Source organism: Triturus cristatus, chromosome 2_1 (genome assembly GCF_964204655.1).
Source record: "Triturus cristatus chromosome 2_1, aTriCri1.1, whole genome shotgun sequence".
NCBI lineage: Eukaryota > Metazoa > Chordata > Amphibia > Caudata > Salamandridae > Triturus > Triturus cristatus.
This window is the reverse complement of record NC_140581.1, coordinates 39,313,798-39,337,296: the sequence shown is the minus strand read 5'-3', so window position 1 is coordinate 39,337,296 and position 23,499 is coordinate 39,313,798. Positions and strand designations below refer to the sequence as shown.

Sequence of the window (23,499 nt, the reverse complement as noted above, 5' to 3'; positions counted from 1 at the left end):
CGCTCACGCTGTCTGTGTACGGTGAGTGCTCGCGCTCACGCTGCCTGTGTACGGTGAGTGCTCGCGCTCACGCTGTCTGTGTACGGTGAATACTCACGCTCACGCTGTCTGTGTACGGTGAGTGCTCGCGCTCACGCTGCCTGTGTACGGTGAGTGCTCGCGCTCACGCTGTCTGTGTACGGTGAATACTCACGCTCACGCTGTCTGTGTACGGTGAGTGCTCGCGCTGCCTGTGTACGGTGAATACTCACGCTCACGCTACCTGTGTACGGTGAGTATTCATGCACATGCTGTTTGTGTACGGTGAGTACTCACACGCATACCACCTGTGTATGGTGAGTACTCACGCACATGCTGTCTGTGTACGGTAAGTACTCACACGCATGCCGTCTGTGTACGGTGAGTATTCGCGCTGTCTGTGTATGGTGAATACTCACGCTCATGCTGTCTGTGTACGGTGAGTACTCACGCTGCCTGTGTACGGGGAGTGCTCACACTCATGCTGTCTGTGTATGGTGAATACTCACGCTTACGCTACCTGTGTACGGGGAGTGCTCACACTGTCTGTACCGGGAGTACTCACGCTCATGCTGTCTGTGTACGGTGAGTACGCACGCTGCCTGTGTACGGGGAGTGCTTACGCTCATGCTGTCTGTGTATGGTGAATACTCACGCTCACGCTGCCTGTGTACGGGGAGTGCTTACGCTGTCTGTACGGGGAGTACTCACGCTCACGCTGTCTGTACGGGGAGTACTCACGCTCACGCTGTCTGTGTACGGTGAGTATTCATGCACATGCTGTTTGTGTATGGTGAGTACTCACACACATGCCATTTGTGTATGGTGAGTACTCACACGCATGCTGTCTGTGTACGGTAAGTACTCACATGCATGCTCTCTGTGTACGGTGAGTACTCACACTCACGCTGTCTGTGCACGGTGAGTATTCATGCCGTCTGTGTATGGTGAATACTCACACTCACGCTGTCTGTGCACGGTGAGTATTCATGCCGTCTGTGTATGGTGAATACTCACGCTCACGCTGTCTGTGTGCAGTGAGTACTCACATGCATGCTGTCTGTGTGCAGTGAGTACTCATGCTGTCTATATGGTGAGCACTCACGCTCACGCTGTCTGTGTGCAGTGAGTACTCACATGCATGCCGTCTGTGTACGATGAGTACTCACACTCACGCTGTCTGTGCATGGTGAGTATTCATGCTGTCTGTGTACGGTGAGTACTCACGCTCACGCTGTCTGTGTACAGCGTACTCACATGCATGCTGTCTGTGTGCAGTGAGTACTCATGCTGTCTGTATGGTGAGCACTCACGGTCATGCTGTCTGTGTGCGGTGAGTACTCACACGCATGCTGTCTGTACGATGAGCACTCACGCTCACGCTGTCTGTGTACGGTGCGTACTCACATGCATTCTGTCTGTGTACTGGTGTACGGGGAGTACTCACGCTCAGGCTTTCTTTGTCGCTGACATCAACCTAGCATCGACCCCTCTCGAATGACCTAGAACCGAGACCCTACAACTGCCTACAACATCTCAGTTCATTAGATACTAAAGCATGGCGGTCCAGGGAGACCTTCCATAGGAGCAGGGCATGTTGCATTGTGGACTCTTTTAGCTTAGGACGGTGTCTACACACACCCTCGTCCCGGCCAGACACACTCAGCGCCTTTTCTTCTTCTGAGTGACGCAATCCGGTCGGCTCAAATCCTAGTAAAAAGCACAAGGAAGGAGCACTCTTGGTGTTTGCCACATTTCCTTTCGAAGAAACAGAACCGGGTCAGGACCTGATTAGGATTAATATGCCCAGTAAGGACCCAGAATAGTCTGCCTGTCATCAGGCCTGATGACGTCGGACGTTAATTAGCCATAGGACGAAACACGTGTTGGCTGTCTGTCCTTGGTGCATCACTGATGTATAGATTTGATGTACAGAAACTACATTCCACGACAAGATTTGGAGGATGGAGTGAAGATTTCGGATAACTCGTGACTCCTTGATTGGACGTTTGCTTCGTTTTGAGCTCTGAGTGCTCAGAACAGTTGCTTTGTATTCATTTGAGCCGGCGTTGAGGGTTATATTTGGGGCACTTTGGTAGCCAGGCCCTGCTCTAGGGCACCCTTGATTTGTAATAATTCTCCTACTGTTCCGTGGATTATTTCGGTGAGCGCCTTGTTTTAGCCTGGCTACCCTGCTTCCTTGGATTATACTCAAAATCCTGCCCAGTGGCTTAAAAGAAAAAACAAATAAACTACCCGGTGCCCTTTGGGATACTTACCACTTTAGCAGCGCTGTCTCAGGGAATGGAAAACCTTTCTATAAGACATTTTTCAGCCCCTTGAAACTTCGCACACTACCTTACAATTTAAGAACAAGAACATGCTGGAAAAACCCCACAGCTGCTCTAGAAAGACCCTTTGAAATGCTTCTAAAATCAAGCCTGTGACGCTAAATTGTAAACCTTACAATTTAGAGGGAATATATAGCTTGACATCTTATATTATGTCATGACAGTCTTGACTAGTGGCTGGTAGACGCAACATGACTGTAGGTGACAAACCCCAACCCAATAGGGGCTTGGAGGAGAAGGGGGCTTGATCTCCATAAGTCCAGAGTTGGCCAGACAGTGGCATTGGCCGTCCACTGACAGCGCACAGATTATTACCAAGTTACATCTCGCGGTGACAGGTTTCTGAGCTCCCAAGTTGTGCACCGAAAGGATTGGGCATTATGAAGAGAGCTTGTAAGGTCTGAGGCCTCAAACCCTAGTAAGATTCACAAGCCAGAGATTCTAAAAGGCAATCAATGCTAGCGTTGCATAGAGGGCAGATGTATCCCCCACTCTCATGGGGTAGAATTCTACCCAAATTCACTGGGAACCTCCCCATCGAGGCAGACGTATTCCAGCCTACCGTCTGAGTGGGCACGCGGACTGCCAGTGTTGTGTCCGCTGTGAAACCCATCATTCCTGGTGACTGGCAGGTGTTACCCTCATTGGCATGAGGCATTTCACAGGCATGTGTGGTGTTTTACATGTACAATGACCACCCTAGTGTACCCTGGAGCTCTGAGAGTGTGGACTGTTAGCGGCCTCATTCTGGGTCGTAAAGGCCTTCAGTCATTCACTTGCATCACACACCACGCTGGATCGCTTTCTGAAGATTATTCCGTCAATGGTGCTTCAGTGCATTTACTTCCTTCGAAAGTGTTCACTAGCACTGAGCGTGGTCTAGGAAAGTTCTCCATTGGTTTAGGTCTGGCAGCTCCCGATCCAGCTGGACTGGGTGTGCCCCTGGAGGAGCTCTGCTCTGCCACCGACACTCGGCCCAGGTACACCACAGAGCCCTGCACCATCTGACACTTATTGCCCCTGATGGTCAGGTAGACCTGCCTATGACAGAAGTCCTCTGAAAGTACACAAAGTGTTCTTCCCACTGCAGCTAAAGGCAGTGACACTGAGGCAAGTGCTACACTGGAGTCTGCTACAACCCTCTGGAAGGCTCCAGGGGCATTGGTAATCCAAAGACCACCACAGTGAAGAGAAGCACCTGCTGGGATCAGAGAATGCTCTGCCCTCTGGACAGAATCAAAAGTCCTCCAGACGTTGTGCGCCTCTGTCATGCACAGAGGCTCAATGGACATGGGTCTCGAGTACGTCGCTCTTGGAGGCAGAGGTGAGCCTTGTGTTGGGCACACAGTGCCAGGTGTGGGAGTATTAGGGCTCCTTTTCAAACCAGGACTGGACAGAAGACTGCTGGAGGAAGAGCTTCCTTATCTAGACCGGCCTTCTCTACAGCTTATCCTTACTAACCATTGAGTCACTGTCAAGGACACAACATCCCCTGAGACCAAGGTGCAGATAAAACAGGCCAGGGAATCACTGTGGGACGTGCCTGCTGTCCCACTGCTGTCCATCTATCTGTCTGGGACACAGAGTCGCTCCTTCCATTCAGCCATCTTTCTTTCCTAAACTTAGCATGAATGGGCTCCTTGGCTTCCCTTCCTCATCATCTGCTTATCTTGGCCCTACCTTATTGATTATGAAAATCCAGAACGGGTGCCTGGGGATATTCACACTAATGAGGTAAATCATCAGGCTAATCTTCTTCAGGAGTGTGAGGCTTCCAGCCCACCTGTCCAGCATCCCAAACCTTCACAGGCTCTACCAACCAGACCTAACTGCATTTGTCGGTCTCTCCTCGGTGGTATTCACCAGAGTTGGTTATCCGCAGGCACACTGTTTCACACTCCCAGCAGTGACCCCCTCCATGGACCTGTCTTCAGTCTGATGAGAACAATGAACTTCCACCACTACGAAAAACTGAAGCCCAGCACTGAGCTCCATCTCCTTCACCCTACAAAACTGACCTGTAGAAGATCCAACCTGGGGTGTAACTGGTTCCAAAGGAGGGTTTTCATCACATCCAAAAAGAGCACACAATGCACAGAGCCCACACTCTTCTGATAAGGGCACAGCCCCTGGGCACCACACAGCTGCACTGGCTTCCAGTGAAGAAGAGAGTCACTTTCAAAGGACTGACGGCTGCACACACAGCCGTCTACAGGGCAGACCCCAAATACTTATGAGGCAAACCGACCCCCTTCTGTCCTAAAAGATCATTGTGGTCACAGTCAGGCCATCTGCTGGTTATTCCACTTACTAGGCGAAAGAAATGGGGCGGCTTGGCCTGTTTAGTACTGGCAGTCAAGCACTGGAACGAACTCCCTTGGCCCTTAGATGTATTCCCGACAATAAGATATTCCGCAAACAACTGAAAACCCACCTGTTCAAAGATTAAGCTGGTTTCTCCTCTCCTCTGCCTTATGGCTAGCTCCGGCACACTCTTGTAGTAGCCGTGCGCTTCATAAATCCCATTATTCATTAATTCATTCACTTCTTGGCCAATGATGGATGACGGTTCAGAACATGCACATTTTAGCTGGTAAAGTCCTAGCTTTGGTTGGAGTCAGGTCAAGAAGGGGATTTGCACTCTTTAGCTGTACGTGTAGGCGCTGCGCAGACCTCAGTGCAGCGCTGATGAGCTCAGCTTGGGTGCAGGGCATTCATTCCTAATTGACCCATCAGTGTGCTTCTCCTTGCTTTTTAGTGCTCTCACCAGCAAGTTTCTCCATTTGATTTATTCAACTTCTCTTTTGTTACCCGTGACCTTTCTGGGTTTTTGACTCATTGTACATTTTAGATCCATTATTTCTTTTATTTCTTATATTTTTTATTTTTCACAAAGCCATACAGGAGGTGGTGGAAGGACACGTGTGACACATTATTGAAAAGGGGTGGGTTCAGATAACCTAACACAAACCTGAGGGTCCCTTGGTCAGTTACACTTTAAGAGTCACCCCACCCTTGCTTATTACTCCTACTGTAAACCAGACCTTGGACATTCGGGTTGCAATTCAGCAGAAGTTTTTTGTGAGGTGTTTCTGATGGTATTCTCTTAGGTGTAAGGTTACTTGAAGAAGAGCGATTCTGCCCATTCCGTGTTGATGAAAAGCCTGAAGTAGAGTTGGGTGAATGTGGGATATCCACCCTAGTTACTGCTATGAACTCCAGTAGCCTCACTTTGGGGCAGGCGTTCTGCATCTTCTAAACTCTATATCAGACCCAAAGTGTCCTATTCCAAAATGCTAATGAAATGTGACCTTTCTATGGTGGATTACTTTTGGTTACAATAAGAAAACGTCATTTTCATGAATGTGTGGCAGGCATCTTCACAGGATAGTTGTCACTTGATTTCATAGTATTCTGCTCCAGAATCCCCCCAAAAACAAGTAAAAAGGTGATATATCCACCCAGACACTGTTTGGCATGTATGTGGGCTACTCACTGTGTCTAGTAAGTGTGGTGAGGTTGAAGGCTAGGTAGCTGTGTCAAAAATACTCCTGCACTTTCCGGATTGGACGCAAAGTCCGGAAGTGGAGAGAAAAGATGTTTACTGCCATGATTGTTTCTTGTAATGTAGACTTGGGGTGGTGGATCCCTTCTTCGTGGTCCGGAGTCACAGTGGGCACCAGTCAATAGTATTGTCAGTTTTGTCACATGCTCCAGATACTGTGATGATGATCAAATGAGGTGAGGCACTTGTTTTGGGATGTGATTGTAAACTGGCAGCAAGGTCGAGAACTCGAGGAGCTGCGGAAAAAGAACTCAGATGCGGTGGGACAAGATTATGGGGTACACCAATGGTTGACAATTCAGATACGAATGGACAACATAGCGGGGCACAACAATGATTCACACTTCAGATACCATGGGACAACATCATGAGGTCAACCAGTGGTTCACAATTCAGATACCATGGGACAACATCATGAGGTCAACCAGTGGTTCACAATTCAGATACCATGGGACAACATCATGAGGTCGACCAGTGGTTCACAATTCAGATACCATGGGACAACATCATGAGGTCAACCAGTGGTTCACAATTCAGATACCATGGGACAACATCATGAGGTCGACCAGTGGTTCACAATTCAGATACCATGGGACAACATCATGAGGTCGACCAGTGGTTCACAATTCAGATACCATGGGACAACATCATGAGGTCGACCAGTGGTTCACAATTCAGATACCATGGGACAACATCATGAGGTCAACCAGTGGTTCACAATTCAGATACCATGGGACAACATCATGAGGTCGACCAGTGGTTCACAATTCAGATACCATGGGACAACATCATGAGGTCGACCAGTGGTTCACAATTCAGATACCATGGGACAACATCATGAGGTCGACCAGTGGTTCACAATTCAGATACCATGGGACAACATCATGAGGTCAACCAGTGGTTCACAATTCAGATACCATGGGACAACATCATGAGGTCGACCAGTGGTTCACAATTCAGATACCATGGGACAACATCATGAGGTCAACCAGTGGTTCACAATTCAGATACCATGGGACAACATCATGGGATAGAGCAATGGTTCACTGGGTTTCTCAGCTTGTATCATAAATAGTATTGCATAGTAAACTGATTAGTACTGCAGCCGATGCCAGAGAAACAGCGGCAATTAACACGATTTTACTAGGTAAAATGCAGAAGGTACATTCCTGACAATGGTGAGTACTTACATACAATGATGGACTGCACGGTCAGACATTGCGTTGTCTAGATCATTGAGAACCCTTCAGCATTCTCAGATGACTTTTAAGATCTCTGTAGCACATTCAGTGCAAATTACGTCTTGTCCTGATTCATTCCTCTGCACAGACACTAGTACTAGGTGCTTGCACCTAGGGACTTATAGATAGGAGCCCTAGATCACGTATGTACCACATAAAGCAGTACAAGCATGATACAGGGCTGTGTATAAGATTTATGAAGCCACCCTGCGTGGCCTCATTAATCTTGAGTAAGGCAACGCAGTGCAAATTGCTGCATCGCCTTACTCTGCGCCCGAGAGGCATTCTATGGTACCTCTGACACCATCAATTTAACATATTTGTGTAAGCCAGGTGGATTTTTTATTTATCCCTGGACAGTAATTGAATACAGAACAAAACTAATTTGAACTCTTTCATCAAGACTTTTGGTTCCTGTGCAGCGACAGCTAATGCTTAGAAATAAGTATTTCAAACAATTTCACATACAATGGTGACAATCAATACAAAACAAAAACAACCACAAATAGACGATATTTACATCTGTACGCACTTGCAGTTAAACACAAAATGAAGAAGCAGTTGAACAGTACTTATACAAGTACACTCATACAAATTAATAAATGAGAGTACATCAAGGCAGTCCTACGTATTTCTTTGAATAGAGGTACGGGAACTCATTTGTCATAGAGTCCTCACAGTACGGACATCTTTTGTTTAGTGCCACAAGAACGGTGAGGGGGCCTCGTATAATGGAGACCAGATCCGCAGCCCTATAGATTAGAGGGGATTATTTTCTGTGGAAAATAGTCAAAAGTAATTTGACAATAGTTCTGTCTGGGTCCTTTGAGGCTTGCCTCCACCGTGAAATTACCAACGCGTTTCGACCTTCTGTATGGCGCTTCTTTAATAGGAGGTCTTCATCAGGGTACGTGAATTTTTCAACGCAGGACTCGTGATATCATCACGGTGGTAAATGGGTGACAGAATCCGAGGCTTCTGGAGTCAGTGCAGAGTTTTTTAGCCTTTCGTTTACATGTCAGGAAATTCTATGCTATCCTAGCCGGGGCTCAAGATGAATTAGTACGGCGTCTCGGTTACGCGCAGGAGAACCGCTGAGCGTCTCGATTCCTATTGCTCCGGCAGTAGTGCAGGCAAAGAGCATGTATGTGAAATTGTTTGAAATACTTATTTCTAAGCATTAGCTGTCGCTGCACAGGAACCAAAAGTCTTGATGAAAGAGTTCAAATTAGTTTTGTTCTGTATTCAATTACTGTCCAGGGATGAATAAAAAATCCACCTGGCTTACACAAATATGTTAAATTGATGGTGTCAGAGGTACCCTTGTTTTTTACTTTAGCTTTAGATTCCAACCTCTGTACTCCTTAATAGAATCATTCCCCTGTTTGTTTTTCGGGAGGCATTCTATGGGCATCGCAACACCAATGGATTTTCACGCTGCCCCAGATTTACAAAATCATGTTAACCTGGGAAATGCCAAATCATTACGTCTCCCAAGAATGAAGAAAACACTCTATGGATTGTTTTTATGCGGGAAGGTGCCCCTTCCTGCACAAAAACAATCCTACATGCAATGGAGCCAACATGGTGCAAGGGTGCCTGCATTGGTGCTACGCTGCCAAAAAAATGTAAAGGAGGGAGAAAGTACAGGAATGCACCGTATTGCATAAATAAAGTACATTCCTGCCCTTTTACTTTGGTGTAGGGCAGCGCACCAAGGTGCCTTGCTGAGTTGTCCTAAGCTAAAATCTCATAAATGATGGCCAGAGTTCTCACTGACCATCTGCTTCTATGGCATCAACTGCAGCAGTAAGTAGTTTCCTCTTCAAAACCATAGCAAGGAGTCCCCAGTGAACCTTTGTTCTACATACGCAGGTTGCCCATGTTCCTGTCAGGCACCAGGGGTTGCCCTCTTGCCCCTTGCAACTAGCCTTTTAACTGATCGGCAAACCAAGCACTGTAGACTGTGCAGACGGTCCACCACCATCTAGTTCAAGCCGGACCTTGGCACGGCTGATGATGAAGAATACACCTACGACAGGGTGTTCCACACCTAGGGTGGCTGTACTGCCGGAGTCAAGGGGATCCAATGTTTCTGGCTGATTCTTCGTTACCACCTTCTTAATAAAGCCATTAGTCATTGGTTTACATGAAAGGCTGTGTGGAGGGGCAGAGGTGGAAATGTCAACAACCCCACAAGCTGGCAACTGTCTCTCACCCAATCTGAGAACCGTTTTGCATATCTGCAATAAGGCCTCAGCTGTTATATTTGATTGGATGACTCCGTGCCTGGCAAGTATTGTGATAGCAAAACAAAAAGATGACGGGCGGAATGCTGAACATTGTCAAACATTCACCCCAGTACAGAGATCTGGGCCTAAATTCATCATTTTTTGCCTACCATGCCATTCCATTTTGGACCTAGCCATATGCAAATCAGTCTTGACCCTGTGCCTCATGGGAACAGTCCAGCCCGAACTGCCAAGCCAGGTCCTCCCTGGACCGGAAACACGCATCCTGGGACCGGATTCAGGGTGTCACCCCTCATCAGCCAGGCTAGCTTGAATCCAATGGCATAATGAGCACAAGATAGCCCAGCACACACCTGCATTCATGCTAAGTGTGCCCTTGCACATTGGACCATATGGAAATACTCTAGTTGAGTGAGTTTTATAAATAAGATAATGCTGGAATGCTCATGACACAGGTGCTGTACATGGCTTGCTTGCGGCCTTCGCTCAGTCCTCTGCAGCGCTGGCAGTATTTGGTTTCCCAGAGAAATCCACCAATTCCATGAAGTTAAAAGGGGGTTGCATAGATGAATGAATGAAAGGGCATTTATACAGCGCACAGCTACTCAGAATAGATCAAAGTAGCACCTTTCTGTCCAAGTCTCCCATGCCATAGGATTTTTCCCCCTATGCTGGGGCTGCTGTCCAGCCTTGCTCTAGGGGTGTGCATCAGACTCCAACCTCCCTGATCATCTGGTCCAGTCAGAGAGCTGAGACCGTGCTGTGTCTCACCGGGGAGCGAGCAGCGAAGTTCAGCTGAGCGACTTCCCTAGGGAAAGGAAAGAAGTCAAGGATCCTCTCCTGGTCATCAGGAGGCCACTCCCTGGGTCCTCCAGGAAGCCCCGTGTCTGCAGAGGCAAGCAGCCAACAGTATATGGTAGAGGGGACCCACGGGTCAGTAAACATGGCGATGGGCGAAACACTTTTATTATACCCCCACCTAATCTACCTTCCCTGGTGTCTATTGTGAGAAAGTGGCTCTGTATATAGTGTTCCCTAATAGGTACAGGGTGTACAGAGTCCACAGTCCCCCAGGGTTTGACAGAGGTTAAAGTTAGATATAACCTTACTCTCTAAAGTGGTAGCCTGGTCGAGCAGTAAGGCAGTACCAGAGGACAGTGTAAAGCATTTGTTGTACACACTCAGTCAGCAAATGGTCTCACACACTCAATAACTGAACTCTAGGCCAATGATTTGTATTGCACTGACTGCAGGTTGGGCCCCCACAGGTTCTTTGGGCGAGGCCTGGCATTGGGCCAGCACCTCCCTTTGGCTCAGTTCCACATCTAAGTGGTCATTTCCCAAGAGACAATCTAGGGGGAGGTTTTTACTGACTATCACTTTTCTCCATCTAAGGGACCCAGCTGTGGCAAGGGGCACTATAGCCACAGGCCTAACAGTGACTCCCCCGGGACAGTCCTTACCCTTCTTGTTTCCCCTGGGACATATTGGTGTGGGAATACCAACCTGTCATGTACCACAGTGTGACTGGCACAGGTATCTCTCAGGGCAGTGGCTGGGATTCCATTCACCAGTAGGTGGTGGAAGTGTCTACTCCCCTCTGGGATCTCCAGCTTGCTTCTTGAGCCCATTCCCCAGTTGAAAGCTAGGAGGATCTCCTCATCTGAGGACCCTCCCTCCCAAGCTACACTGGCAACCCCTGGGGCTACACCAGTCACCCCTGGAGCTGTACTAGGGATCTTGTTTTTAGGACAGCTAGAGTCCTGGGTGTAGTGTCCAGACTTCTGACAGTTGAAACACAATATTCTGTTGGGATCCCAATTCTTACCTTGGTACTCTGGTTTAGTTTGTGAGCTGTCTTTGGGCCCACCCTCCTGGTCAGGTTTTTGGGGTGCTACCTGGGACTCCTTACTTTTACCCACAAGGGGTTCACTCTCTTTCTTCTGGGGAGGCTTTGGGACCCCTCCCAGTGGACGTCCTAGTCACCCTAGTCCTGACCCAGTGGTCTGCCTTTTTTCCCAATTCCTGGGGCGAAATTAGACCCAGGTCTACCAAATGCTGATGCAACTTTTCATTTGTGCAGTTACTTAATATATGTTCCTTCATGAATAAATTGTACAATCCAGCAAAATCCTGCACACCATGTCCAGCTAACCAACCATCCAGTGTCTTTACTGAGAAGTCTACAAAGTCAATCCAGGACTGGGTCTGGGTTTTGTGAGCCCCCCTGAATCTAATTCTATACTCCTCAGTGGTGAATCCAAATCCCTCAATCAGAGCCCTCCTCATGAGGTCATAGGATCCTGCCTCTGGCCCAGAGAGGGTCAGAAGCCTGTCTCTGCAGTTACCAGAGAACAGTTCCCACAGGAGTGCCCCCCAGAGAGGTTTCTTTACTCTTCTTATTTCACAAGCCCTCTCAAATGCTGTGAACCATTTGGTGATGTCATCACCTTCCTCAAACTTGGGGACAATCCCTTTGGGGATTTTAGGTTCAGAAGTTTCCTCCCTATCCTTGTTTTTATTATTGCTGCCACCATTGATGGGTGCTAACCCCATCTCTCTTCTTTCTTTTTCTAGAGCCAGGAACCTGGACTCTAGCTCTACTCTTTTGGCCAGCCTTGCTAAAAGGCTGTCCTCTTCACTGGTGGGTCCCCCAGTGTTCTCTCTGGTACCAGAGCCACCTGTGTAGTCTCTAGGTGCCCAGATGCTAATCCTTGGATTGGAGGGTATGGGTGCCCTCTCCTCCCTAGGGAATAGTATGGGGGGGGGGGGGTTATTGTCAACCTCCCCTGCTTCCCCTTCCTCATCTGACTGGTCATCACCATGTTCAGATGGGTGGTCCTTAGCATACTCAGCCAAGAGCTCCTGGAGCCTTAGTTTGGTTGGATGCAGACCCATTGGTAAATTTTTCAATTTGAATAAGGACCTCAATTCCTTGAAAGACAAGTGTAAGTAAGGTGTGAGGTTGAGCTCCTCCACCAGGTCCATGTTATTATTGTCACTAACAGCTGGGTTTGTTTGAGACATTCTAACCTGTCAGTTCTAATCCTCTACCCTGACTATAGTGACTTTTAATTTTCTAAAATTCAAATGGGACTTAAGCAAGGCCCTAGCAAGACTTTTAGTACTTTTGGAAAAGACCAATCAGAATTCTAAAGGCAATTTTTAAGAGTTCTGTCGTGTGATCAGATGGTAACCAAGTAGTCCAACAAATGCAAGTTTGTATCCCACCGCTGATCCACCAATGTGAGAAAGTGGCTCTGTATATACTGTTCCCTAATAGGTACAGGGTGTACAGAGTCCACAGTCCCCCAGGGTTTGACAGAGGTTAAAGTTAGATATAACCTTACTCTCTAAAGTGGTAGCTTGGTCGAGCAGTAAGGCAGTATCAGAGGACAGTGTAAAGCATTTGTTGTACACACTCAGTCAGCAAATGGTCTCACACACTCAATAACTGAACTCTAGGCCAATGATTTATATAAAAAGAAATTATATGTTTGTTTTATTTTAGATTCAAAACAAAAAGAGAGAGAGGGATTATGTTAATGGAACACCATTAACAGGGGGGTCACTCCCAATCCCATATCGAGTGATCCCGTCTCCCTTGAGGTGCACAATTCCTGCTCTCTAAGTAAGCGCATTCCCCCCCTCTCCCTGTTTTGTCACCACCGATCGTGGGTTTATCACGTTCTTTTAATGGGTTACCACGCTATGCGATCTTGTAATTCACGTCGTGTTTAGCGGCCCGCCCTCCGTATTAAGTGAGGCTACGGTTTTTTACCCACCACTATATTTTAGTTATTCGTGGGTTCACTGTTACCGTGGATTTCGGGATTTTCCCGTTTTTCTCATGGTACTACTGGTGCACTAGTACACTTTTTACTCTTTTGAGAGTATATAGACACTCACTCCTTCGAGATACGTATGAGTGGGATTGAATAGTTGAATTCACTACTGTTCCTGATGTATGATTACTGATCGCCTGCATTATCATTATTCGTGATTGCGTGAATACACTAATGTCTATCATCGATGGAGTTCGTCTAATATTTCACGATTGTGACATCGAAACGGATTTTCTTGGCAGATAATATGAGTACTGACTGCACGAACAGAATGACGACTATATGTCTTTTTATGTGTTGGTCTTGTGTTTGTGTGTGCTTTCTTCACAGAATTTTTACTTTCAACGACTTGGAGAAAGTTTTCCTAACCGTGAGTAACGGATTAGGTCCCTACAACTGACCGTGGACAGGGCACACCTTAGCGAGTGTGTACCTCCCGGGTCATGTCTTTATGGTCCTGACGAAAACCTTTGTAATAACGTATTAATGGTTGAAACATGTAGACCTGTAAATACACTTTTTCACAATTTTTATCAAGATACCTTAGGTCAATTTAACCTTTCGTGGTATCTTCATTAATTTTTAACCATTGTCCAAATTACCCTAGAATAAAATAATTTTTGGGTTTAATCTGGCCAATTTCTATTTTTTCAAAAAAATCACCATTCATTCCAAAAAAACAGCTCCACTGTAGTCAGGTGTCGCAGCACACCCGGATGGCACTCGGCTCTCTGGGTGGGGCCCCGATGATGAAGCATGTCACCAACTAGGCTGGTGAGTGAGGGGCCTTCTAAAGAAAGATTATTTCTTTATCTACTCTTCCTGCCAATACCCCTAGACAGGTCTCTGTCTTCTGGGTTGCACTCCCTCATTTTGTTTGATGTTTTATTTTAGAACCAACACTTGGATTTAAAATATACTTTCTCAGCATGAGATGTTTCATATAAATACTTTTTCAATAAGCAATTGACTTTTGTAACAGTTACAAGTGGTTGCAATGGCCTTTATTTTTAAACACAACAATGCATTGAGCTCAATGATAAATTCAAGTTATTTGTAACAGATTACTTTTTAGATTACGTTTGGAATTCCAGGACTGGATCCTAGATTCAGTCCTGGGTCAGTATTCAGAATCAAGTGATGAAAGTCGACTTAAGTACTGTAATGATTTTTAAACAATATTTAGCTATTTTAAAAGTTGACACTTAGACAATATTTCAGAGAAAACAGTCAATGATTCCCTATGGAAGAAAATGCAGGTTACAGGTACAGTATGTTCTTGTTACTTTTGTAATCCAGTACTGGGTGCCTAGACTCAGTACTGGGACCTTTATCCAAAACAGGTAAGCAATTACGTTTTCAGATATCATACGATTTTTGAAGAATATTTAAAGATTGCAGAAATCGACACTTAGAAGAAATTTCACAGAAAAACAGTCAATGGTTTCCTATGGAAGAAAATTGAGTTAAGGGTAAGGACAGTTGTAGAGAGTCAGTGCTGGGCATCAAGATCCAGCACTGGGAGTTCACCTAGGAACAGGTGAGTAAATTCGTTTTTGCCACTCGGCTGATTTTTGGTGAATATTTGAAGATTTGAAAAGTCCCCACTTAGAAGAAATTTCAGGAAAAAGCCAGTCAATGTTACCCTATGAGGAAAATAGAGTTTGCGGTTTAAGGGTAAGTACTCGACTGGCAGAGTTGAGGTTCTGGGCACAGACTCAGGGGTCTCCCAGGGTCAGGTAGGTACAGTTGGTTCACCCTCAGCGGCTCTAGGGCAGGCCGGGTGCAGAGAGAGTTAGGCCCAATGTTATCCTATGAGGGATAGGGGGGCCTTGTTTGGTGGCTGCTGTCTGGCAAGCCACGCGGCTGTGGGAGCTGGGCTCCTGGTCACTTACTCAGGGCAAGTGGGGAAGAAGGTAGGTGTAGAGTTTTCACTGCCAGGGCCACTCGGGCGGCTGGGTGCAGAGTGCTTTTGAGCCTTCGAGCGCTCAATGGATTTCAATGGGAAATCTCCGGTTTGGAAAAAGACTACAAGCTCGGGGACGAGGACTCTTCAGGTGCCACCACCACTTCGAAAGGTAAGTTGGGTAGTTGGAGGATAGGTAGGTACCCCGGGATTGGACACAGAGGGCCGTGGGGCGCCGGGTGCAGGGGTGCCTTTTGGTGTCGGAAAATCTTACCCTCTGTTGATCGCGGTTGGGGTGGCACACTGTTCTGAGGCTGCAGGCTTCTTCAGGATTGTCGAGGGGGGTCCTTGGGTGCCGGACTCGGGGTCACAGTCGCCGTGGGGTCGTCCTCGTGGGTTTAGTTCACTCCGGCACCGGCCAGGCTTGGCTGGTGCAGAGTGGGCTGGGATCGCGGTTCCGGGCTGCTGCCAGGGGTGAAAGGTAGGTTCTGAGTAGAGCCTCTACTCATGGGAGTCCCAGGGAATCAGAGTTCAAAGGTAGCCAGGTCCTCCGGGGTTTCTGAGGTTGCTGGCCACAAGAGATGCCCCGCTGGAGCAGGAGCAGGTTCGAGGGTCGACAGGCCGGTAGGGCTGGGGCCAAAGCAGTTGGTGTCTTCCTCTTTTTAGCAGCTGCAGGGCAGGTCTTTGTTCTTTTTGCTCTTCTTGTAGTTTCGAATCTGGGATCTGGGGAAGGAAGGTTCAGGGTGCCCCTAAATACTAGATTTAGGGGCGTTACTGGTAGGTGAAGGGTAGGGGCCAATGGGTCCCTGTCCTGGGGTGGGTACACCCCCTATCCTGCCTCTCTCCTGTGGGAGGGGGGCAGGAACCTAGTCCTGATTGGGCAGGGCTTCCCATCTTCAAGATGGCGGGAGCCCGGAGATGTGCTTCACCTCGCCTCCCCCACCTGAGGGGTGGGGTTGGCAGGCTGGCACATCCCCTGTCCTTATTTGGGGTTTGCGGCCAGCTTCCCGCCAGAGTGGGGGGTTGCAGTGGCCTGGGGAAGCTCACAGAGGCGGAATGCCTTTGAAGCTTCCCCCTGCCCATCCTGGGGGAGGAGATTTAGCACCTCGCCCAGGATGTGCATTGTTGCAGGCCCAGGAGAGCAGGGGCTCTCCTACCCAGGGGTCCAGCAACATGTCTGCTGTGTGGCAGCCTAGGCAGCCTCAGAACAGACGTGGATTGTAGGTTTAGGATTCAGGGGGCCTCTCTAAGATGCCCTCTGTGGTGCTTTGTACATTAAATCACACACTGGCATCAGTGTGGATTTAATGTGCTGAGCAGTTTGATACCAAACTTCTCAGTCTTTAGTGCTGCCATTATGGTGCTGTGGAGTTCGTGTTTGACAAGCTCCCAGCCCCATATTCTCTTAGCTGGCAGCACTGCACTTACAGGACCCAGGAATGGACCTGGGTACTGTAGGGGCACAGGGCTCCTGCCTCTGTGTCCACACTTCTGGCATAGGGCACCCAGCTAGAGGGATGGCTGATGTATGCCAGGGCAGTGTGGGTTGTGGGCATGGCACACAGGGATGTGTGCCATGTCGACTCTCTGTTTTGTCTTGTATCCAGACACTCAGCCTGCAAGAGCAGTGTGTGTGTGTTAGGGTACAGGGCCTCTAAGGGTGGCACAATGAGTGCTGCAGCCCTTAGAGGCCTTCCCTGGTCACAAGGCCCTGGGTACCTAGGGTACCATTTACCAGGGGCTGACATGTGGCCAGCGTTTGCCAATTTGGGTTTTGGCTGTTAGGCAGTTTTTAGGGAAGGAACACAGGCCCTGGGCACCTGATTGGCAGGAGCCCAGGGCACAACAAGGAAAAGTGCATCAGCTATTAGGCAAAAAAAAGGGGGGGTTACTGCAACAGAAACCCACTTTCTTACATCTATATGCTCCTTTCCATCTTGTAGGATGCTCAGGTGCCTTCTAGCTCGGGTTCCACTGCATGGAGTCCAAACATATGTACATGTACACTTAGTTACCTCCCATTCCCTTCCCTCTATATGGTCGATATGCAGATGTGTAGAGTGTAATACGCTATTTATCATTATTGTCGAGTGCGGGGAGGGACTTTCACTCATGAGAAGCAAGGTGTCTCTGCAGAGCTTCAGGTTGGGCCCATGCCATGCTCTTCGATTACGTGTAGATTTTATAATCAAACAAACAAAACCAGAGCAAAGGGCTTTAATCCGTGGAGGTCTTTTTAGTACGAGCCAAGTTGTTTCCCGGTGTAACTTCAATGCAATGTAAAATCTGTGAGGCCTTGAACTGTGATTTCCAATAGTATTTAGGTAATTCTATAAAATAACACAGCTTGTGACCTTTGCACTGGATGAGTACACCTTTAGTACCACACTTATATGCAAATAACACAGCTTGTGACCTTTGCAGTGGGTGAATACACCTTTAGTAGTACACTTCCATTCAAACAGCACAGCTTGTGACCTTTGCACTTTGTGAATGCATCTTTAGTACAACCCTTCTATACAAATAACACAGCTGTGACCTTTGTACTGGGTAAATATACCTTTAGTACAGCACTTCTATAAAAATAACACAGCTTGTGACTTTTGCACTGGGTGAAAACTCCTTTAGTAGTACACTTCTATACAAGTAACAACGCTTGTGACCTTTGTACTGGGTAAATTATACCTTTAGTAGTGCACTTCTATGAAAATAACACAGCTTGTGACCTTTGTACTGGGTGAATCCACCTTTAGTACTGCACTTCTGTACACATACCATAGTTTGTGAACTTTTTATGGGTGAATATGCCTTTAGTAGAGCACTTCTATAGAAATAGCACAGTGCTTGACCATTGCACTCGGTAAATAGACCTTTGGTAGCACGCTTCTATAGAAATACCACAGCACATGACCTTTGCACTGGAAGATACACCTTTAGTAGTACAATTCTATAGGAATACAACAGCACACAACGTTTGTACTGGGAAATTTGTCTTTAGTAGTACGCTCATATAGAAATAATACAACACATGACCTTTGCACAGAGTGAATACACCTTTAGTAGTACAGTTCTAAAGAAATAAAGCACATGAGCTTTGCACTGAGTTACTAGACCCTTAGTACTGCACCTCTATGCAAATAACTCAGCATGTGACCTTTGTGCAGGGTGAATACACCTTTATTACTACATTTCTATAGAAATAACACAGCACAAGACCTCTGCACTGGGTGATACACCTTTAGTAGTACACTCATATAGAAATAACACAACACATGACCTTTGCACAGGGCGAATATGCCTTTAGTAGTACACTCCTATAGAAATAACACAACACATGATTTTTGCACCAGGTGTAAAACCCTTTAGTAGTACACTTCTATAGAAATAACACAGCAGATGACCTTTGCACTTGGTGAATACGGCTCTACTAGTTCACTTCTATATATATATACCACAGCACATAACCTTTGCATTGTGTGAATACACCTTTAGTACTACACTTGTATGAAAATAGCACATCATATGACCTTTGCACTGAGTGAATATGCCTTAAGTAGTACACTTCTATAGAAAGAACACATTGTGTGACTTTTGCACTGGGTGAATACGCCTTAAGTAGTACACTTCTATAGAAATAGCACAGAACATGACTTTTGCACAGGGTGTATACGCCTTTAGTAATACACTTCTATATAAATAACATAGAACCTGACTTTTGCACCGCTGTGAATACGCCTTTAGTAGTACACTTCTATAGAAATAGCACAGAGCATGACTTTTGCACAGGGTGAATACGCCTTTAGTAGTACACTTCTGTAAAAATAGAACATCATGTGACCTTTGCACTGGGTGAATATGCCATTAGAAGTACACATCTATAGAAAGAACACATCGTGTGACCTTTGCACTAGGGGAATACACCTGTACTAGTATACTTCTTTGGAAATAACACAGCACATGACCTTTGCACTGGGTGAGTACACCTTTAGTAGTACACTTCTATACAAATAACACAACACATGACCTTTGCACTGGGTGACTACGCCTGTACTAGTATACTTCTTTGGAAATAACAGCACATGACCTTTGCACTGGGTGAGTACACCTTTAGTAGTACAATTCTATAGGAGTAACACTGCACATGACCTTTGCACTGGATGAATAAGCTTTTAGTAGTACACATCTGTAGAAATAACATAGCACATGACATTTGCACTGGGTAAAAATGCCTTTAGTAGTACACTTCCATAGAATAGCACATCATGTGACCTTTGAACTGGGTGAATATGCCTTTAGAAGTACACTTCTATAGAAAGAACACATTGTGTGACCTTTGCACTGTGTGAATACGCCTTCAGTAGTACAATTCTAGAGAAAGAACACATCGTGTGACCTTTGCACTGGGGGAATAAGCCTTTAGTAGTACACTCCCATAGAAAGAACACATTGTGTGACCATTGCCATGGGTGAATACTCCTTTAGTAATGCACTTCTATAGAAATAACACATCGTGTGACCTTTGCACTGTGTGAATGCGCCTTCAGTAGTACAATTCTATAGAAAGTACATATCGTGTGACCTTTGCCATGGGTGAATACTCCTTTTGTAGTATACTTCTATAGAGAGAACACATCGTGTGACCTTTGCCATGGGTGAATATGCCTTCAGTAGTACACTTCTATAGAAAGAACACATCATGTGACCTTTGCACAGGGTGAATACGCCTTTAGTAGTAGAGTTCTATAGAAGTAGCACATCGTGTGACCTTTGCCATGGGTGAATACTCCTTTAGTAATGCACTTCTATGGAAAGAACACATCATGTGACCTTTGCACTGTGTGAATACACCTTCAGTTGTATACTTGCTTCAAATAACATGTTTTACTGGATGTTACTTATTCTCACAGGCATGTCATACACATATTAATGAAGGGCGCTCCACCTCTTCCTCTGTTAAACAGCACCACCCAGGATTCTCAACCTCACAGTCGAGGGAAACAACACAGTAGCGTGTGAGGTGGAAGGGAACCCCATCCCAAACATCTCATGGACGGGCCCCAACTTCTCGCATCTTCCCACCGAGCCCTTCTCCGAGTCGTACACAGCCCTCTCGAGGATCCTGGTGAGGGAGAACAAGACCTACACCTGCAGGGCGGAGAACGCATATGGGGTGGACCACAGGAGCCTGTCCCTGGGAGAGGAAGGGGCAGCAGCCGGGCAGCCGCTCGACCTGCTGCTGCTGCTGGTGGTGATCCCGGTGCTGCTGCTGGTGGTCGTTGCTGTGCTAGGCTGGAGAAGAAGAGGTAACATAAAGACAAATGGGTAAGAGGTTGGTGCCCAAACAGCGGGGAGAGAAGACTGCCCAGCCCCTCAATGACCCAGGAAGAGAATGTATGCTAGACCCTTCGGAGGAAGGGGCACATAATGGATGCTTCACCCAACCTTAGACCAGGCAGGGGAAATATACCAGGACCATCCAGGCAGGGAAAGGATGCCAGGACCATCCAGGCACCAGGCAGAGAAAGGAGGCTAGGATCATCCAGGGATCAGACAGACTAACAATGCTAGGACTATCCAGGGGCCAGGCAGAGAAAAGATGCTAGGACCTGCCAGTGACCAGGCAGAGAAGGGATGCTAGGACCTGCCAGTAACAAGGCAAGGAAAGGATGCTAGGAACTGCCAGTGACCAGAAAAAGGATGCTGGGACATCCAGGCACCAGGCAGAGAAAGGATAATAGAACAATCCAGGCATTAGGCAGGTGGAGAATGCTAGACCCAGCCAGTGACCTGGCAGAGAAGGACTGCTCGGACCACCAGGGAAGCAGGTAAAGTGTACTCCTCAGCCCATCAAAAGACCAGGCAGATAAGGAATGAAAGGCCCTTCCATCAAAATGGCACATAAAAGATGTTGGACCCACCCACTGACGAGGCAGAGAAAGGATGCTAGAGCCATGCAGGGACCATGCAGAGAAAGGATGCTAGAGTCATCCAGGGACCAGGCAGAGAAAGGATGCTAAGACCGTCCAGGGACCAGGCAGGTAGAGGTTGCTAGGGCCAGCCAGGGACCAGGAAGATTATCGATGCTAGGACCATCCAGAGACTCACGAAGAGAGAGAATGCTAAGACCATCCAGGGAACTGGCAGATAAAAGAGGGTAGGACCATCAAGGAAATAGACAGATAAACAGTGCTAGGACCATCCAGGGGCCAGGCAGGGAAAGGATGTTAGGATCCTCCAGGGATCAGACATATTAACGATGCTAGGACTATCCAGGGCAATGCAAAGAAATAATGCTAGAGCCATGCAGGGACCAGGCAGAGAAACGATGCTAAGACTATCCAGGGACCAGGCAAAGAAATAATGCTAGAGCCATGCAGGGACCAGGTAGAGAAACGATGCTAAGACTATCCAGGGACCAGGCAGAGAAAGGATGCTAGAGCCATGCAGGGACCAGGCAGAGAAACGATGCTAAGACTATCCAGGGACCAGGCAGAGAAACGATGCTAGAGCCATGCAGGGACCAGGCAGAGAAACGATGCTAAGACTATCCAGGGACCAGGCAGAGAAAGGATGCTAGAGCCATGCAGGGACCAGGCAGAGAAAGGATGCTAAGACTATCCAGGGCAATGCAAAGAAATGATGCTAGAGCCATCCAGGGACCAGGCAGAGAAAGGATGCTAGAGCCATGCAGGGACCAGGCAGAGAAACGATGCTAAGACTATCCAGGGACCAGGCAGAGAAAGGATGCTGGAGCCATGCAGGGACCAGGCAGAGAAACGATGCTAAGACTATCCAGGGACCAGGCAGAGAAAGGATGCTAAGACTATCCAGGGACCAGGCAGAGAAAGGATGCTAGAGCCATGCAGGGACCAGGCCGAGAAAGGATGCTAGAGCCATGCAGGGACCAGGCAGAGAAACGATGCTAAGACTATCCAGGGACCAGGCAGAGAAAGGATGCTAAGACTATCCAGGGACCAGGCAGAGAAAGGATATTAGGGCCATCAAATGGCCAGTAGAGAAAGGACGCTAGGCCTATCCACAAACTAAGTAGTGTCTGGACCCTATGGTCGTTAAGTGGTCAGGCACTATGGTAGGCCATCCAGTGGCCATGCAGAGAAAGAATGTTAGGATCATCCAAGGATCTGGCATGCAAATCAGGTTAACTCCCTCCTATAACCAGGTAGAAAAAAAAGGAAGCTAGGCACACCCCACGACCAGATGTCCCACCTCCTTCTCTGCTCCTTGACCCCCTGCTCTCGGCAGTCCTAGGTCTCTTTGCTGCCCCAGCAGTATTGTTATCCTTCAATTCATGTGCATCCTTTAATCCAGTTACTGCTGTTCCTTTCGACATTCCCTTCACCACTCCTTCACAGCTTTCCTCGATGTCCTCCTATTCTACTCAGCCAGAAAAGGGGTGGGGGGGGGGGGCACATTAGCTATCTGACCTCATCTGTTTGATGTTTGAATTTGCGCAGTACCGAAAAGCACCCAGCAGGTGGCAGCTCGGGGCCGTAGAAGCAGCTGTTTTTACCCTCAGGTCACTGGCCTGGCAGACCTCAGACAGGTGACATCTCCATGAGGTTCCTTCTGCTGTCGTGAGAGGTGAACCCATGACCCCTGTATGTAAGGCACATATAGCGTAGTCGATGTCCGTGTTGTGCCTTAGCATATAAACTCTGTTGTCCAATTAAACTGCCCTAGCAATATTACCCTCGATTTTAGAGAAACATGTGTGAACTGGCTTAGTAAAGGTCATTACACGTTTAGAGAAAATGGAGAAACTGTTTTCAGTCTCAGCAATGAAGCATTATATGTTCGGAGATACTCAGTCCGTTTCTGGATATTGTCTCACTATATGAATCCCCTGTGCCGAGCCGGGCTTTACATTTCCTTGAATATTTCATGCATCACCCTTCTCCACATATAGCCTCGATAGATGTAGTGCACCATCGGTAGGACAGCTCGAGGGGTGGGAGGCATGCAGGAGGAGGGGCGGGGCATAGTTGCTAAGGTTTCAGATTGCTTATGTGTGACATTTTCATAATTTCTGTGTAATTATGAGTGACATTCCACAACTACGAGTGACACTTTAGCGCGAGCAAAAATCAAGCAATGAAGACGAGCGAAGAAACATAAATATCAGAAATTACACCTACTTGAGCAACAAGAAACTCTAAGAAGATCTTAAAACTGTTGCAAAGCACCAGAAATGTAAGGGCACTGGGTGGTAGTGGTGAGCAAGGGCAGCTCATGGTTTCACTGGGTGGACCATCTCAGGGCCTCTAGGGGTGGCCCGTGTGGCCAGCTGGGGTGTGTCACCT

At 47.3% G+C, this 23,499-nt stretch overlaps 1 protein-coding gene across 3 annotated transcripts in view; it reads left to right on the top strand.

Annotated features, from left to right (window-relative positions):
- The window catches only part of LOC146863674 (sialic acid-binding Ig-like lectin 15), a 179,306-nt gene that overhangs the window by 110,324 nt on the left and 45,483 nt on the right, over window positions 1–23,499 (top strand). For 2 of the 3 annotated variants that reach the window (XM_085627792.1, XM_085627793.1), the window contains exon 3: window positions 20,140–20,481. The exons of the other annotated variant lie outside the window; for it this stretch is intronic. In XM_085627792.1, coding sequence (XP_085483918.1) covers window positions 20,140–20,481 — 342 coding nt within the window. The remainder of the gene's footprint in view (window positions 1–20,139; window positions 20,482–23,499) is intronic. 3 annotated transcript variants of the gene reach the window in all.